General features: G+C 39.3%; 2 protein-coding genes across 2 annotated transcripts; both read left to right on the top strand.

Annotated features, from left to right (window-relative positions):
- The first annotated feature begins 6,710 nt into the window (after positions 1 to 6,710).
- Positions 6,711 to 9,193, top strand: LOC110624158. Its single transcript, XM_021769278.1, has 2 exons — positions 6,711 to 6,814; positions 7,267 to 9,193. Exons 1-2 carry the CDS (start codon positions 6,711 to 6,713, stop codon positions 9,191 to 9,193), a joined length of 2,031 nt encoding a protein of 676 aa, XP_021624970.1.
- A 1,872-nt stretch (positions 9,194 to 11,065) lies between these two features.
- On the top strand, positions 11,066 to 13,437 carry LOC110625118. The gene is made up of 4 exons (XM_021770661.2): positions 11,066 to 11,146; positions 11,279 to 11,405; positions 11,494 to 11,901; positions 12,834 to 13,437. Exons 2-4 carry the CDS (start codon positions 11,283 to 11,285, stop codon positions 13,257 to 13,259), a joined length of 957 nt encoding a protein of 318 aa, XP_021626353.1. The 5' UTR covers positions 11,066 to 11,146; positions 11,279 to 11,282; the 3' UTR covers positions 13,260 to 13,437.
- The last annotated feature ends 5,438 nt before the right edge of the window (positions 13,438 to 18,875 follow it).

Raw genomic sequence — 18,875 nt, 5'->3', positions numbered from 1 at the left:
TAAACCTTCTTCAGATCTTGATACATCTTGGTGGCTCCAGGGTGAACGCTGTATCTTGCATTATGAGCCTCTCTCATAATGTCTCCTTTGAGCCCTATGTCATCTGGTACACATAGTCTGCTCCCATAGCGGAGGATCCCCTTGCTGTCGAATCTGAACTCACTATCATTGCCTGACTGAACAGTCCTGGCAATCTTCACTAACTCCGGGTCCTCATGCTGTTTCTGAGCTACCTGCTCCAGAAACACGGGTGCCACTCTCATCTGGGCCACCAAGGCACCTGTACCAGACAACTCCATCTGTAGACCTTCCTCAATGAGCTTGTAGAGCTCCTTCACCACTGGCCTCCTCTCTGCCGATATGTGGGATAAGCTACCAAGTGATTTCCGGCTTAAGGCGTCTGCCACAACATTCGCCTTACCCGGATGGTACTGAATCTTGCAATCATAGTCACTCAGCAGCTCCACCCATCTCCTCTGTCTCAAATTCAAATCTCTTTGACTCAGGATGTACTGCAGGCTCTTATGATCCGTGAAGATCTCACATTTAACCCCATAGAGGTAGTGCCTCCACATCTTGAGTGCAAAGATTACTGCTGCCATCTCAAGGTCATGCGTGGGGTAATTCAACTCATGCTTCTTCAGCTGCCTAGAAGCATAAGCAATCACCCTCTCGTTCTGCATCAGTACACAACCCAGTCCCACACGGGATGCATCACAAAAGACTGTAAAGTCCTCATCACTAGATGGCAGAGCTAAAACTGGTGCTGAAGTCAACCTCTTCTTAAGCTCTTCAAAACTCTCTTCGCACTGGTCGGTCCACACAAACTTCTGATTCTTCCTGGTTAGTCTGGTCAGAGGAGCTGCTGTCTTTGAGAAGTCCTAAACGAACCTCCTGTAGTAACCTGCCAAACCCAAGAAACTTCTAATCTCTGTCACTGAAGTGGGTCTAGGCCAGTTAGCCACAGTTTCTGTCTTCTTGGGGTCTACCTCTATACCATTCTCTGACACTACATGCCCCAAGAACGAAATGCTCCTCAGCCAGAACTCACACTTAGAGAACTTGGCATACAAGCCATGTTCCCTCAAAGTCTGCAAGACCAACCGCAGATGATTGGCATGCTCCTCTGCATTCCTGGAATACACTAAGATATCATCTATGAAGACAATAACAAAGTGATCCAGGTATTGACTAAAAACTCTGTTTATGAGATCCATGAATGCTGCAGGGGCGTTGGTTAACCCGAACGGCATTACAAGGAACTCAAAATGCCCATATCTGGTCCTGAAAGCTGTCTTCGGCACGTCTTCATCCCTTATCCTTAGCTGATGGTACCCCGATCTTAGATCTATTTTGGAGAAACAACCCGCTCCTACTAGCTGGTCGAATAGATCATCGATCCTTGGCAGAGGGTACCTATTTTTGGTAGTGACTTTGTTCAACTGCCTGTAGTCGATACAAAGTCTGAGGGACCCATCCTTCTTTCTCACAAACAAGACCGGAGCACCCCAAGGTGAGGTACTCTGTCGGATGAAGCCCTTCTCTACCAGCTCTTGCAACTGCTCTTTCAACTCCTTCAACTCGGCTGGGGCCATCCTGTAGGGAGGGATAGAGATCGGTCTAGTTCCAAGCACCAACTCTATCTCGAACTCTATCTCCCTAGCAGGTGGTAAACCTGGAAGCTCGTCTGGAAAAACATCCTGAAACTCTCTGACAACTGGCACCGAGGCTGGCTCCCTGACCTGACTGTCTAGCTCTCTTACATGAGCTAAGTACCCCTGACATCCCTTCCTAAGCAACCTACGAGCCTGAAGAGCTGATATCAGACCTCTAGGTGTACCCCTCTTGTCTCCTCTGAAGACGACCTCTGACCCGTTCTGATCTCTGAACCTGACTACCTTGTCCCTGCAGTCCAAGGTAGCACCATGGGTAGATAGCCAATCCATCCCTAGAATGACGTCAAAGTCTGTCAAATCTAGAACCACAAGGTCGGCGGAGAGGCATCTTCCCTCAACAAAAACTTGACTATACTGGCAGACTGACACTGCCACTGACGGGTCACACTTAGGTCCACTGACCCATAGGGGACACTCTAACCCAGAGACTATCAGACCCAACCTCTCAACGGCTCTCGGAGCAATAAACGAATGAGATGCACCCGGGTCCATTAATGCATACACATCAGAACACCCAATGACGAGATTACCTGACACCACGGTGTTGGATGTGTTAGCCTCCTGCTGAGTCATGGTGAAGATCTTGGCAGGAGCTGATGGACCTTCACCTCGGGAACCAGAAGAAGAGGCTGCCCCTCTCCCTCTACCTCTGCCACTGCCCTGAGTTGTGGCTGGAACTACTGGCTGTGCCACACTACCAGAAGCTGTCTGCTGGGGCTGGCCCATAAAAGGCGCTCTAGGACACTCCCGAGCTATGTGTCCCTCCTGTCCACATCTGAAACATGTATTAGTCCCAGCTCGACACACTCCCCTGTGCGGTCTTCCACATCTCTGGCATTCTGTACCATCTGAGCCTGAGCTCGAGCCACCGCCAAATCCCAGACCAGATTTCAACTTATTCCAAAACTTATTCTTCTTCGGCTTCTTGGTGGTGTTATCCCACCTCTTCTTACCTGAGCTCTGAGAAGAGAGACCTGGCCCTCCTCTGCCTGGGGTCTTAACCCCTGAAGACTGGGCCACTGACTGCTTCACTGACCCCTCAACTATAGCACTTGCCTCCATTCTTCGAGCCATATCCACCACAGTGTGGAAACTTTCTCTCTCAGCTGACTGAATCAACGAGGAGTACCTGGAATGCAGCTTCATAACATACCTCTTGGCTTTCTTCGTATCTGTATCTAGAGCTTGCCCTGAAAAAGGCAATAGCTCCAAGAATCTATCCGTGAACTCCTCTACACCCATGTGCTCTGACTGCCTCAGTTGCTCAAACTCAATCATCTTCAGTTCTCTGGAACTGTCTGGAAAAGCCCATCCAGCGAACTCATTCGTAAATTCCTCCCATGTCATGCCGTCTAGTCTCGGGTCCACATAACACTTGAACCATTCCCGTGCCTTCTTGCACTTTAAGGTGAACCCTGCCATCTGAATGGCCCTGCTATCATTCGCCCCTAGCTCATCAGTTATTGTCTTCACTACTCTCAGATACTCAAAGGGGTCATCCCCTGACTTGTATTTGGGAGCATTCAGCTTAAGGTAATCTGTCATCTTTACTTTGCTCCCATCGGCTGAGCTAGGTTTGGGAGGTTGAGTAACTGGGGCTGCTGGTTCTGTAGTTGGTGGAGGTGGGGGTGCAGCATTCCCCGAGGTGGGGTTTGCCGGGTTTGGATAGAAGGGTGAGGGTGGATAAGCTGGGTACTGTGTGTAAGGTGGATAGAAAGGTGGATAAGGCATGTAGGTAGGGTAGGGGTTAAAGCTTGAGTAATCCGATGTACCTCCCATCGGATACCCTGAACCCTGTGGGAAGGGTGGATAATGGGGTGGAAAACCATACCCCGAGGCCTGAACGCCTCCCTGAGACTCCCCTGTCCCCTCTTCCTCCATGCTCACATCCAGGTTCCCATCCCTCCTCTGCTCCTCTTCCGTAACCTCCCTCACATCTGAAGAACTTCCTCCCCTATCTGTCCCCCTTTTGCTAGCGTCAAAAGACCTTCTAGGGTCCCTTGACACTCTTTCTCTGTTGGCTCTACAAGACATTGCCCTAGGCAATGTAGGAGGACGGGCGCTCGTGCCCTCATCCTCAGGTGGTACTCCAGTCAATCTTGCCGATCGACGGGTTCCTCTCATCCTGTTTTCTGAAAAACAGTGCACATCATACAAACATTAGCGTCATATGGTTCATGTGGGCACACATGAACCCTCATCACATACACATCATTCATATCATAGCATCAATGCACATGTATATAATCATGGCATTTCACATCATCATACAAGACAGGACTCCACATCCTATCCTAGTGGACATGATCTTTCCTATTGTGCTTGACCTTCTAGAACATCTATGAGCCCGACACTCTAGGTCCGATCCTATGAACCTAGGGCTCTGATACTATTTTGTAACGACCCGAATACCGGACCGCTACCGGCGCTAGGATCCAGGTCGGCTTAAGGCCGCCGGGACCCGTAGCAAGCCTAACATACATCCTGAAAACCTGGTTAATCCCATACATGATCAACGACGTACATAAAAATTTAAAACATTTCTTTCGCTCATAAGCCAAACTCAACCTGAACATACATGTACATAGTCATGATCATAATCGTGATCCCTCTGTGGGATCTCATCAATGCCCCAACGGGCGATACAACATGAGATGAGTTGGCTTTCATGAACATCATAAAACATTTTTTATCATGTAATAAAAGGGATACCTCATACACAATGTCAAGCACAATATCTAATCCTCAATATCAATACATGACTGAAACTGTACTTTTACATAACATTAATACATTTATCATGTCCACACTATCTATTACATACACAGGACTTCAATACTCTTATGGATCTCCTGGTCTACCCTGTACCTGCAATCGTGGGGAAAATGGGAGAGGGATGAGCTACTAGAGCCCAGTGAGCAGAAAATAAAAACATTTAAATCATATGGATCATGGAATGCATCACATCACAGCTAATCACATCAAGGAGGAATTTGTCACCAATAGCCCTCTACATGGTCCAACTGTGCCAGAACGTAGAATGGGTCCTGGTCTTTCCCTTACATAATATATCATAACATAACAGTGTCCAACTGTGCCAGAACGTAGAATAGGTCCTGGTCTTTCCCTTACATAGTGCCAGCGAACGTAGAATGGGTCCCACTGGTCTTACTTTCCGTACCGTACATATCACATCGTCATATCATAGATCGAGGGCTATGGATCATCCAACATTCATCCCCATCAACATAAAAGTATGCAATGCAACATATTCGTGAATTCTAATGCAAGCAACCTAATTCATCACATGGCATTCATGATGCGTGAAACATGCTGAAAATTTCATTCTTTGCTTTAAAACATAATAAGTTATTCCACTCACCTCTGGATAGCTCTGACCAGACACTGGGGCAACAGACTCACTGCTGGGGTCCTCGGTTCCTCGGGTCTGAACCTACACAGGTGGACTCAAATGAGGGACCAAACATACCTAAACATAACTCTAAACTATTCCCCAAAAACCACCTAAAGCATCATGAAACAATCATAGGAAAACATGCAAGAAAGGGCTGGACAGGGCACTTTCGGCGGCAGGTTCGGCGGCCGAAAGTCCCTCCAGAGCCGAAAGTCAGGCAGGTTCGGCGGCACCTTCGGCGGCCGAAAGTCCCAGACAGAGGCGAAACTCATGCATGTTCAGCGGCACCTTCGGCGGCCGAAAGTCCCAGACAGAGACGAAAGTCTCCTTTCGGGGGCAACTTCAGCAGCCGAAAGGCCTGCCTCCCCAGCCATGTTCGGCGGCCGAAAGTTCCTTCGGCTGCCGAACCTGGTTTCTGCCAAAGGGCAGAAACTTGGCTCCCTTATGCATTTATGCCTCCAATCTCATCCAAACATGCATAAACCTATTCTACAACATTTCCAATCATACACAAGCAAACATACAAGTTCCTAGGGGGCATCAAACCAACAAAACCCCAACTACAACACACAAGCAACTCACATTGTTCAAAATCACACCAAAAACCCATAAACATAACTATGACCTAAACATGCATTCTACCCCCATGAACTTCATAAAACTTACTTAAAACATAACATAAGCTAGAGATCGACTCTTACCTCTTGAAGATCGAGAGTAGAGGCGACCAACTTGAAGTTGGGAGAGATTTGAGTTCTTGAACCTCAAAGCTCCAAAACTTTGCTCAAAAGCTCAAATCTTCAAAACGAAGTTAAAACAAGTGAAAAACTTGAAAGATCTAGAGGAAAAACGTCAAAGATCGGTGAGGGGCGGCGGAAAGCTCACCTTGGCCGAAAATGGGGAAAAGCTCGCCCGTTTTCAGCTAAGGGACCCTTTTATAGTGGCTGGCCAGGCCACGTTCGGGGGCCGAATGTGCCTCCGCATGCATGCCATGTTCGGCGGCCGAACTTGAGGTTCGGCGGCTGAACCTGGACTTCCCTCACTTATGCTTTCGGGGGCCTAAAGGCGCTCCCGAAGGCATGCATGTTCGGCGGCCGAACTTGAGGTTCGGCGACCGAACCTGAGTTTTCCTCCAAGGTTGTTTTCATGCAAAAACTCATTTCCATTTTACTTAAAACCATGAAATACCTTAAAACATTTTATGAAAACATGATTCTACCCTACTAGAGGCTTCCGACATTCGAGATTCCACCGGACGGTAGGAATTCCGATACCAGAGTCTAGCCGGGTATTACAATTATAATTATAACAAATTTAATGTTGGAAATTAGTTTTATTTTCAATTGTAAGAATATAATTATAACAAATTAAAATGCCTCTATTAACTCCTAAAACGAGATAAAAATAAAAAATATAATTACCATCCAGCTAATTCACTTCATTTATGTTAATATGAAACTCAACCTCATAGGCTGCATCAGGGTTTCATATTTTTTGATCTAGTGTGTTTGGATGGATTGTCCATAGCTGCATTTCATAATAAGGTAAGAAGATACTTTTGAATTGCAGCCGTTTATATTAATATGTTGTGCAGCACTGAGTGCAGCAGCAACGTGCACATGCTGTGCAGCACTACACTTGCTGCAAGTGCAATAGCAAAGCATTTGCTGTGCATAAATGCTGTGCAGTTCAGCATTGCACTTGCTGCAAGTGCAGCAGCAAGGTGCACATGCTGCCCAGCAATGCACTTGCAGCCAGTGCACTATGCACAGCAGCACTTACTGCAAATGCAGTCTGAGCTACTGTTGTGCACAACAACACTTGACCGATTGACTGTAATTAAAATCATAATCAAAATTATCTCAATTTACTTTAATTCCTCCTCCCATTTTTATGATTTAATTTATATATTTTTACTATACATATCTTGTGTAGGAAAATGAATGCCAATCGACAGTGAATGTATAATAGGCTCAAGGATGGGTTGTTGAATACTAAATTTTTAAACGGTTTAGAGGAGTTCATACAATTTGCTTCAACCCATCCTGAATGTATGGATGGTATGAATATAAGATGTCCTTGTAGTATGAGAAGGTGTTCGAATCGGAGGTTCCTCTGTGTGGATGATGTATGATATCATCTGATGAAAAATGGTTTCGTCCCTAATTACTATAGGTGGACAGCACATGGTGAATGTTGGGATGATCAAGGAACCTCTAGTGTGCTATTGTCCGAAACTATCATGGAAAACGATTTTCAAATTGGGGCTAATGGCCGATACCATGAAATGGTACTTGAAGAGTTTGGTTTACCACCTCAAATTGAATTCATGGAGGAGGCACCTAATGCCGAGGCACAAAGGTTGTATGAAATGTTACAAGCAGCAAGTGAAGAGTTATGGCCAGGATGCAATAAGCACACAAAACTGTCTGCTGTGGCATGTTTGATGAACATGAAATCGGAGCATCATTTCTCTATAAAATGTTTTGATCAGATTGTCGAGTTTTTGAAAGAAGTTCTACCCGAAGATAATGTGCTTCCTGATAATTTTTACAAAATGAAAAAGTTAATTGATGGTTTGGGTCTACGAGTGGAAAAGATTGATTGTTGCAAAAATAATTGCATGATATATTGGTCTGGTGACGCTGAGTTACAAGAATGCAAGTTTTGCCAGCTTCCTAGATATAAACGCACGGTAAACAGCTTGACAAAGCAAGTTGTTCAGAAGCCATATAAGAAGATGTATTACTTTCCTCTCACTCCAAGGTTACAACGGCTTTATGCATCAGACGCAACAACACCCCATATGAGATGGCATGCTGAACATGAATATGAGGAAGGGGTCATGCATCATCCATCTGATTCTCCTGCATGGAAACACTTCAATGCATGTTATCCATCATTTGGATCAGAGATAAAGAATGTGATGCTTGGATTGTCTACTGACGGATTCCAACCATTTGGACAATCTGGCCAACAGTACTCATCTTGGCCCATCATTTTGACACCGTATAATCTTCCGCCATGGCTGTGTATGAAGTCAGAATATATATTTCTCACTGTTATAGTTCCGGGCCCAAATAATCCTAAATTTAAAATTGATATATTCTTACAACCCTTAATCAAAGAACTAAAACAATTATGGAACATGGAGGTTGAGACATATGATGTGGATAAGAAGCAAAATTTTCTCATGCGGGTTGCTTTGCTATGGACCATTAGTGACTTTCCTGCTTATGCCATGCTTTCTGGTTGGAGCACTGCAGGAAGGCTTGCATGCCCATATTGTATGGATAACACTGATGCATTTACTTTGCCAAGAGGTGACAAACAATGTTGGTTTGACAATCATTGCAAATTTTTGAACCATAACCATCCATGGCGGAAGAATAAATCATGGTTTAGAAAAAATAAAGTTGTAACTGAACATGCACCTCTAGTAAGGACTGGAGAGGAAATTTTGCATGAGATAGAGAGTCTTGGATTAATGAGAGTGACAGATCCAGGTTCAGATATTGTTAATGCTGTTATTAGTAAGACATGTGGATGGAGGAAACGCAGCATATTCTGGGATTTACCTTATTGGAGTTCCTTGCTTATTAGACACAACCTTGATGTAATGCATATTGAAAAGAATTTTTTTGATAACTTGTTCAATACCATTATGAATATAGAGGGTAAAACAAAAGATAATGCAAAAGCAAGAGAAGATATGAGGGAAATATGTCAGCGACCTGAGTTGGAGATTAATGCAGAAACTGGCAAGTATCCAAAAGCAATATATGTATTGGACAAACCGGCAAAACAAGTTATTTGTGAATGGATGAAGGGACTCAGATTTCCTGATGGTTATGTGTCTAACATGGCTCGATGTGTCGACATGAACAAGTACAGATTATTTGGAATGAAAAGTCATGATTGTCATATTTTCATGCAAAGGTTGTTGCCTATTTCTTTTCGTGAATTATTACCAATGAGAGTGTGGGAAGCAATTACCAAGCTAAGTATTTTCTTTAAGCAACTAACGAGTATGATCTTACGGGAGGAAGATATGCAAAGGCTTGAAGAGGACATTCCGGTTATACTATGCAAATTGGAGTGAATATTTCCTCCGGGTTTCTTCGACTCGATGGAACATCTTCCGGTTCATCTTGCATATGAAGCTCGCATTGGGGGTCCAGTGCAATATCGTTGGATGTATCCTTATGAGCGGTAATAATTAATCACTGCTGCTTTTTCAATATATCAATTATTTAATATGCTTAATTTGTATGCTAATTAATTATGTAATACAGGTACAATGAAATTTTAAAGAAGAATATTAAAAATAAAGCCAAAGTTGAAGGATCAATTGCTAATGCATACTTGGTAGAAGAAACATCTTCTTTTTGTGCTTACTATTTTGAGTCACATATTTCTACAAGGCATCGACGGGTTTCACGTAATGATGATGGTTGTGTAGTGGAAGATCAGGAGATTGAAGGAAATTTATCAATATTCAAATATCCGGGTAGACCCATAGGTCAATCAAAGAAAAGGATATTGACAAAGGATGAAAGAAATGCAGCTCATTTATATATCTTACTAAATTGTGAAGAAGTTTCGCCATTTATCAAGTAAGTGAAATTCACTGCCAAATTATAAATTTAACAGTCTTCTAAAATGCATATATATTCATGGAAATAACCAAAGTTGTATAATTTCTCCTAATGCAAGAATATATATTAAGGAACTACGGAGGATATCACCTAACATTACCGATGGGGAGGTAGACATCACATTGAAGAATAACTTTCCCACATGGTTTAAAGCATACGTAAGCTTTATAATACTTGTAATACTACGCTGAATTTGGTGAATTAATCAAAATTAATTTTATATGTTCACTTTTTGTAATAGGTACATGAACCAACCAACACAGTGAACAATCCTCTCATCCAAGATTTAGCCAAAGGACCTCTAAATACAGTGAATGTGTACACAGGATACTATGTAAACGGATACAAATTTCACACTGAGGGATGAAGTGCTAATCGAATGACGGTGAATTGTGGTGTATGTATTAAAGGAACGGACTATAGTGATCAATCAAGTGATTACTATGGTAAGTTGATAGAGGTTCTTGAAGTAGAGTACCCGGCTTTACCTATGAAGCAGACAGTTCTATTCCACTGTGAATGGTTTGATCCTACCCCAAATGTTGGAGTGAAAATTCATTTAATGTATAATATTGTGGATGTAAATCAAAGAAGGAGATTTCATAAGTATGAGCCATTTATTTTGGCTAGCCAGGCACAACAAGTTTATTACATTCCTTATCCTTCTTTAAGATGAGCAAGGTCTGATTGGCAATCTGTGATAAAAATTAAAGCCAGGCCAGTGATTGAATTACCAAATGTTGTTGTAACTTCGACAGCGTCAACAGCAGATGCATATCAAGAAGATACTGTAACTTTGCAGCCTTTAGTCTTAAATGAAGAAGGATTACCTGAGACATTAAATGATCCAGCGGGTGGTGAAGTGTTGATTTCGGAATTAGTTGAAGAAGAAGAAGAAGATGAGACATATCATTATTCAACTTCAGACAATGATGAATATTACTTAGATTAGTCAACTCTAAGCTGTATAGTAAACTTTTTTGCTCTAATTATCTTTTTTATTATTGTTGATTATTTTTACTTTTACAACATACTAATCTCTTGTTGGATTTTTTTTGTGCAGATATGGCCAGGGGTAAAGGTAAAGAAGATACACGTAATGCTGATCGTGGTGTTTTAACGGGTACAGGTAGAGGTCGAGGCCGAGGTGATCCAGAAATTGTTCGTGGTCGAGGCATTATAGCCACTGCACCTTCTTCAGCTGACTTTAGAGCCCCAGCACTTACTCCAACAACCCTTGTATCATATTCAGTCCCTGCAGCCCCTCCACTTGCTCCACTTGCCCTCACTGCCCCAACTTCTTCAAGTTTTGTTCCTGGATCGAGTGCTAGTCGATCTGCATCCTCATCCTCATCATATGCTACTAGGACCTACTGTTATGTGCATGCAAGCGGAAAGTACGTATAATGTGTAACATTACTTATCATTGTATTACATATCTTTGTTATTAGTTTTCATTTTGGTTAATTATTTAAAAATAATTATATTGAATAATTATAAATTATGCTCACATTATTAAACTATTACAGTCTTATGCCTTCTGAGAAGACATCTGGTGCCTGCACAAAGATTTTTCAAAAGTACAATGTCGAGAAGGGTTCTTCCTGGAAGAATATCCCACAATCCACAAAAGATTTTTATTTCAGAGAGTTTGAGGTACGCAATATATTATGCATTCTAACAAAGATAAAATGTCTTATAATCTATGTTGTATTGTATATGTGTTTTTTAAATTAATTTACAGAAAGAATTTCACTGGGATGAGGGAAGTGCTGCAATAGTGAGGAAGGCATGGAATAAAAAAGCAGCTACTCGATACAAAGACTTTCTGACAAATGAAAAGAAGAAAAAAAAGAGGAGTGCTTATATATCAAATGAAGTTTGGGATAAATGGAATTTAGATTGGAGTACTCCAGAGTATGTAGCAAAGTCAATAAAGTACTCAAAGAACCGCCTAACAGAGAAGGGAGGTGAAGGAGCTGGTCCTTCTAAACATACAGGTGGGTCCATAACACATGAGGAGCATGCTAGACGCATACAAAATGCTAAGACAGACAAAGTTCCTCCAACAGCAGCTGAGTTGTTTCTCCACACCCATACAAAGAAGAGTGATCGCAACAAATTTGTTGATAAACGAGCTGAAATTATTTATGTAAGTTTCTATTTAAACAAGTTGTCTTTCTAAGTAATATCTTGCAAGTATGATTTTGATGTCTATGTGATTGATTTTGAGTTGTTGATTGATTTTGAGTTGTGTGATTGATTTTCATTTGCAAGTATGATTCTGATATCTCAGTTGTGTGATTGATTTTGAGTTGTTGATTGATTTTGAGTTGTATGATTGATTTTCAGTTGCAAGTATGATTCTAATATCTAGGTGATTCTCACAAGGAAATTGTTTATGATTCCCAGTTGTGTGATTAATTTTGAGTTGTTGATTGATTTTGAGTTGTGTGATTAATTTTCAGTTGCAAGTATGATTCTGATATCTAGGTGATTCTCACAAAGAAATTGTTTATGATTCTCAGTTGTGTGATTGATTTTGAGTTGTTTGATTGATTTTCAGTTGCAAGTATGATTCTGATATCTAGGTGTTTTTTCTAAGGAAATTGTTGATGATTCTCAGTTGTGTGATTGATTTTGAGTTGTGTGATTGATTTTCAGTTGCAAGTATGATTCTGATATCTACGTGATTCTCACAAGGAAATTGTTTATGATTCTCAGTTATGTGATTGATTTTGAGTTGTGTGATTGATTTTTAGTTGCAAGTATGATTCTGATATCTAGGTGATTCTCACAAGGAAATTGTTTATGATTCTCAGTTGTGTGATTGATTTTGAGTTGTTGATTGATTTTAAGTTGTGTGATTGATTTTCAGTTGTAAGTATGATTTTGATATCTAGGTGATTCTCACAAGGAAATTGTTTATGATTCTTAGTTGTGTGATTGATTTTTCTATTATGATATCTTGCAAGTATTGTAAATGTGATATATTGCAGGTATTATAATTGTCATATCTTGTAGGTATTAGCATTTTTTCTTACTTTAGTTTTCAAATTGAACTGTTATTCTGTGATTTTCTAGGAAAATTATCTGAAGCTAAAAGAACAACATTCAAGCCAGTATGTGGGATTAGATCATGTGGAAGGAGATGGAGGAACTATTAATGAGGATCAATTGTTCATTACTGCAGCAGGAGGATGGCAAGGAAGTCGAGTTTATGGTTTAGGTAGTGCTGCCTCTTCTGCCTTCTCTCAAACAGGAACTGGGGGAACATCAACAAATGTTCCATCATCCCAATCACCAGAATGGAAGAAGGAAATTGAAGCAAAGTTTGAAGAGAAGTATAATAGTTTGCAGAAACTTGTAGAAGACCAAAATCAGATGATAGCTCAAATGCGTGATGAACTACAGGCAGCGAAGATGGAACAACAGTCTTCCTCATTGATGCCATCATCATCTGATAGTCCTCCAACTCATAAATCCCTTGGTGATTCACATATGGATTAGCATGATGTCATTACTCACTGACTTAAATAATATATTTTATGATATGAATTTGATACTATTTGGATCCATTATGTATTTTGAGATATTTTAAGTTTCTTAGTGTTGAACTATAGTAATGTTTTGGACTTTTAGATTGCAGAATTATGAAATGAAGTTGATGTGTATATATTGTCTTTGATGTTTTATGTATTGGAATGTGTATGTACATATTGATATTATAGCAGGTTTATGAATTTATTGAAAAAATGATATGAATTAGATTTAAATGTATTTATTAGTGACTAATCAGCCACAAAAACAAATTAAATAATAAATATTTTTTAAATTTTACTATTAATTTGCGACGAAATAGCGACTAAATGCTCTTCCCTGGTGCGATCAAATAACAATGAAATAGCGACCAAATTTACGACTAAAACAGCGACCATTTCGCGACCAAAATGTAACGACCAATTTACTTCCACACGGCGACTAAATGCTCTTCCCTGAGGCGATCAAATAACAACAAAATGCGACCAAATTAGCGACTAAAACAGCGACCATTTCGCGATCAAAATTTAACGACCAATTTACTTCCACACAGCGACTAAATGCTCTTCCTTGAGGCGATCAAATAACAACGAAATAGCGACCAAATTAGCGACCATTTCGCGACCAAAATTTAACGACCAATTTACTTCCACCCAGCGACTAATATTTCTAATACTTAATTTGCCATGACACCAAATTAGCGATCAAAAAATGGTCGCTGATTGGTCGTTATTTTAGCGACTAATTTTCAGATTGTCACTAAAACTTTAGCGACTGGCCAAACACCGACCATTTCGTTTCGGTCGCTATTTCATAATAGCGACCAAATCTTTCTTTTTAGCAACCAAAATTTTGGTCGCTAAATCACTGTTTTTTTGTAGTGTTCCTCAGCTTTGCCTCCATCGGCCCCATTTATACTCTAACCCCCATAGTCTATTTGAGGGCTATCCGTATAAATTACACTCTGCTGATGAACGATATCCTATTAGTATTGTATGAGAAAAGTGTAGATCGTCTGCATGATAATTATTAAATCCCTCGAGACACTTTCTAGGTCTATGCTCCTAATTCAAACATTCACGCCGTTACCTAGATATACGCCGAAGAAACTATCATAGTATACAAAGAATAATTAAAGGCGGGTCTTCGGTTCCTTGTATTTAACCATTGAGTTTTGATTTTTCTCCCTCTTATCAAACTGGTCAATGTATATCTAAGCGAAAAAAGAAAAAAAGAAAAAAAATATTAAAATAAAAAACACATAATATATTTATAATTACCTTTAGTGTCTAAAAATATTATTTCACTATTAAAAAAATTTAATCAATAAAAGTTAAGCTTTTTTAATAAAAAATGTAAATTTTCATTAATAATTTTAATATGATAATTAAATAATAAAAAATAATTTTTAAAATGAAATGATTTAATTTTTATAAATAAACGAAGCTAATTAATAATATATTATGTAATTTGATTTTTAATTAGTTGAATAAGTAACTTATTCTATAAGAAAGGAAATAGACGGACATGGACGGCGGGTTGAACAGTGAATGGAAGTTCAGTACGCTTGCACGCGTGAACCGTTTTGACTCGGAACACGTTCCTAAGACAGCTGAAAATTTTCATACGCTTTGAGACGCGACGACTCGAACGTTGCCCTTCAATATTCCATATGGGATACAGCACTCCTTGTCTCTGTTATTTATGCAATACAGTACGGTGAAGTTTATATTCGCATTTAAGTGTATAAATATTTTATTTATAATTTACATTATATTTAAAAATATAAAATAATAAAAAATTTAGAATAAATTAATAAATAATATAATGATTATTTGATAATTTTTTATTTAAATGAGTTCAACTGTTTGAGAATTTTATTATTATAAATGGAGTAAATAATTATCGAAATAATTTTATTGTTTATTAAATTAATTTGATGTGAATAAAATAATATTAAATTTTATAAAATAAATAAATAAAAATCAACATAAGATTAATTCAAATTTTTTAAAAAGTGAGAAAAAATGTATTTTTTCACTAATTACTGTTTCAGATGTTTAAAGGGAAAATAAAAAAAATGTACTTCCTATTTGAAATTTTGTACTTCATGTACAAATGATAAAAGACATTAAAAAAATTAAGGGTATGATGTAAATTTTATAATAATATAATTATTATTCTTTTACTTTTTCTAGAGTGATATTTATTCTTTTACTTTACCTCCTTTCAAATGTATATATTTTTTAATTTTCAATTTGGATAAGAATAAAGAAAATAGTAAAAAAAAATTATTCTCTTTGATATAGAAAAAACAACTATCTGTATGTGACCTGATAATCTATAAAGAGAAAAGATGAGATGGTTGGTGTCTAATGACAACCAATTCAAAATTTAAGTCAATGATCTTTATAGACTGGTGAATGTAAATGAAAAGTTTGAGCTAGGAAACTTGAGTATTCAAATGCGTACTTTAAACTCTGTATTTGTTTTGCTTTTATATTGTAATAAGATAGGATTAGTTAACCATTTTTATGAGAATCCGATAAGTACCGACTAGTGAATAAGAGATTCCGTAATTATAGACGTTCTGTGGATTTGCTTTGGAATGTCCTTTAATGGTAATAAAATGCTCTCACCCAACTCTATGGGATGAACATTTACTGAATCAGACATTTTTCACACAGTCGATCTTGTCTCCACATCATGAATGGCTAATTCAGAGTGTCAGAGTACCATAGTTGTAAGGATTCTGCCACGTGGTTCAATTGTACGTTAACAACACATTATATAATTTAGGTGAATACCGAATCATATCAAAAGTCGGGGAGACTTTTGATATGACTCAAAGGACTTCGATTCTTCATATTCAAAAGTTTACAGTTGGTTTCCACAGCTTAGACACGTGGCATGACTAAATTGGCTCCCTGTCTCACGTCCTTTAGCCTGCCTAATGATAAATGTTATAATACTCGGCTAAACTTCATTGTTGAAATTTTTACTTTCCAACGGAATCTCCATCGAAATCCAGAATCTCGAAACTGGAATCTTTAGAAAGATAAAATAGGATTTTCATAAAATGAATTTGAGGTTTTTTAGAATTTTATTTTATTTTTTAATAAAAAAAGAGAGTTTTGAAAAGGTTTCAAGATTCGATCGCCAAACCTTAAGATTCGGCCGCCGAACGTGGTTTCTCAAGCCACCTATAAAAGGCCTTCAACCCGAAAATCGAGAGAGTTTTTTCTTCATCTTCGAGCAGAGGTAAGTCCATGTCCTTTCCCAAATGTTTTGCTGAAATCACTTCAATTTCTTGGAGAATTCATAAGTTTTTACCTTGTTTTTTTAAGATTCAAGTTTGGACTTCAAATCTTAGCTTTGGAGACCTTCGGAAAGCGATTTTTCTCCTCTTCCTTCAAGTTTTAGTTGTTATGTGTTCCATTTTCTTCAAGAGGTGAGTTAATCCTTGCTTCTCCTATGTTTCCTGAAGGTTTTAAACCAAGTTTTACTAGTTGTTAGGGTATGCACAATCAATTATTCTAAAAGTTTTAAAGTTTATGTTAGTTTTGTTGTGGGATGTTTTTCTCTTGGGTTTCTGTTGATGCATGTTGAGTTAGAGCAAGTTTTTGTGGTCCCTTATGTGTGTTAAGTACGTTTGCTTGTTGTGAGGCTTTTGCATGTACATTAGGAAGTGTTTTGGTGGCTGCGAGTTTAAGGCAAAATCAGGTTCTGCCTTGCTGGAGAATTCAGGTTTGACCACCGAACCTACCTATGGAGGCATCCTTTTGGCCACCTAAACTGTCTCCGAAAGTATGACCTTCGGATCTGTGAGGGGCTTTAGACTGCCGAATCTGCCCCGAAGGTTTCAACCTTCGGATCTGTTCGGGGCTTTAGGCCGCCGAGCCTACCCTCAAAGGTTTCAACCTTCAGATCTGTGAGGGACCTTCGGCTGTTGAACCTACCGCTGAAAGTCCCCTGCCCAACCTTTTTCTGCTTATTTTCTATGTATATTCTTGTATGTTTATAGGGGTTTCTTGGGGGTTGTTTTGAGAATTGTAAAAGTCGAGCGTCAGCCAGAGGTGAGTAGAACTGAACTGATCTATTATTTCAAAGAAGTCAAAACTTTTTAAGCATGCTCATGCATCATGAATGCCATGTATATGAAATTAGGTTGTTTTGCATTAGAATTCACGAATATGATGCATTGCATAGTTATTGTTGTTGTTGTGGATGGATGTTGGATGACCCACTAGCCCTCGAGTATGTTATGATGGATGCGAAAGTCCATGCCGAGGCCCATTCTACACCCCTGGCAATATGTAAGAGAAAGTTCAGGTCGAGATCCATTTTATACCCATGGCACTATGAATATGTTATGTTATGTTATTTTTAAGAGGAAGTCTTGAGGAGCACCCGTCGTGGGCCGGACGCTTTTGAAATCTGTAGAAGATTACTGGTGACAAGTCTATTTTGATATAAGTTGTTTGTGTTGTGACGTATTCATACGATCATATGTTTATTGAACTGCTTTTTTTTTTTTTATATTCTGCTTACTAGGCTCTTGTAGCTTATCCATTTCCCCTAACCCCAGATTTGCAGGCTCAGAGTTAGTTTGGGAAAGTCGGCTAAGTTGCTAGTACAGTCTTTTGCAATAGTATAGTTGTGAACATGTATTGTTTTATTTATTATAATTATGCTTGGCCCTAGTGTTCGTCCTTGTAACCCTATTTTCATGATCCTTTATGCAAAAAGTTTAAGTATGAGTTTATGTTTGCTTGAGGCATGTTTTGTTAACCATACTGGAACATTTAATGAGGGCTCTAGTATGGATTTTATGTTTTTAGTTATGATGCATGCGCAGGTCGAGTCTTGATTCATGAAATGATTAGTTTTTTGTTATATCATGTGATCATGTATGAGATTTTATCAGATGTAATAGGATGTATGGTAGCCTTGCTATGGGCTTTGGCAACCTTAAGTCGATCTGAACCCTAGCACCGATAGTGGTCCGGTTCCCGGGTCGTTATAAATGCTGTCTCGCTTCTTAAGCTGCATTGAATCCAACCATCATATCAACAGTATAACTTTCCCCTTTCTCCAATCATTACCATTTTTTCTCACAAACTCTTCCTCCTTTCTAAAGAAGCTTAATCACTTGGTGCTCTCCTTTGCGTCCTTCTCAAATGTAACTCACTTTCTATTGCTTTTCCTGTCCTAGAAATGAATAAGTCTTCTTTTGTATTCCTCTTTTAGGGGTAGTTCCTCTTCCAGCTCTGCCTCCGTTAGCCCCATTTATGTTCTAGCCCCTATAGTCCCTTTAAGGGCTATCCATGAAAATTACACTCTGCTGGTGAACGATATCCCATTAGTGTTGTCTGAGAGGAATGTAGATCGTCTGCACGATAACTATCAAATCCCTTGAGACACCTTCTGGGTCTATGCTTCTAATTCAAACATTCACGCCGATAACCAAATATCCACTGAAGAAATTATCATAGTGTACAAAGAACAGTTAAAGGTGGGTCTTCAGTTCCTGATTGACCCATTCTTCATCGAGATCCTTAGATTCCACAAATTGTTAGTCGCCCA

Source organism: Manihot esculenta, chromosome 10, assembly GCF_001659605.2.
Source record: "Manihot esculenta cultivar AM560-2 chromosome 10, M.esculenta_v8, whole genome shotgun sequence".
Taxonomy (NCBI): domain Eukaryota; kingdom Viridiplantae; phylum Streptophyta; class Magnoliopsida; order Malpighiales; family Euphorbiaceae; genus Manihot; species Manihot esculenta.
The sequence above is the reverse complement of the archived record's forward strand: the minus strand, read 5'-3'. Positions and strand labels throughout refer to the sequence as shown.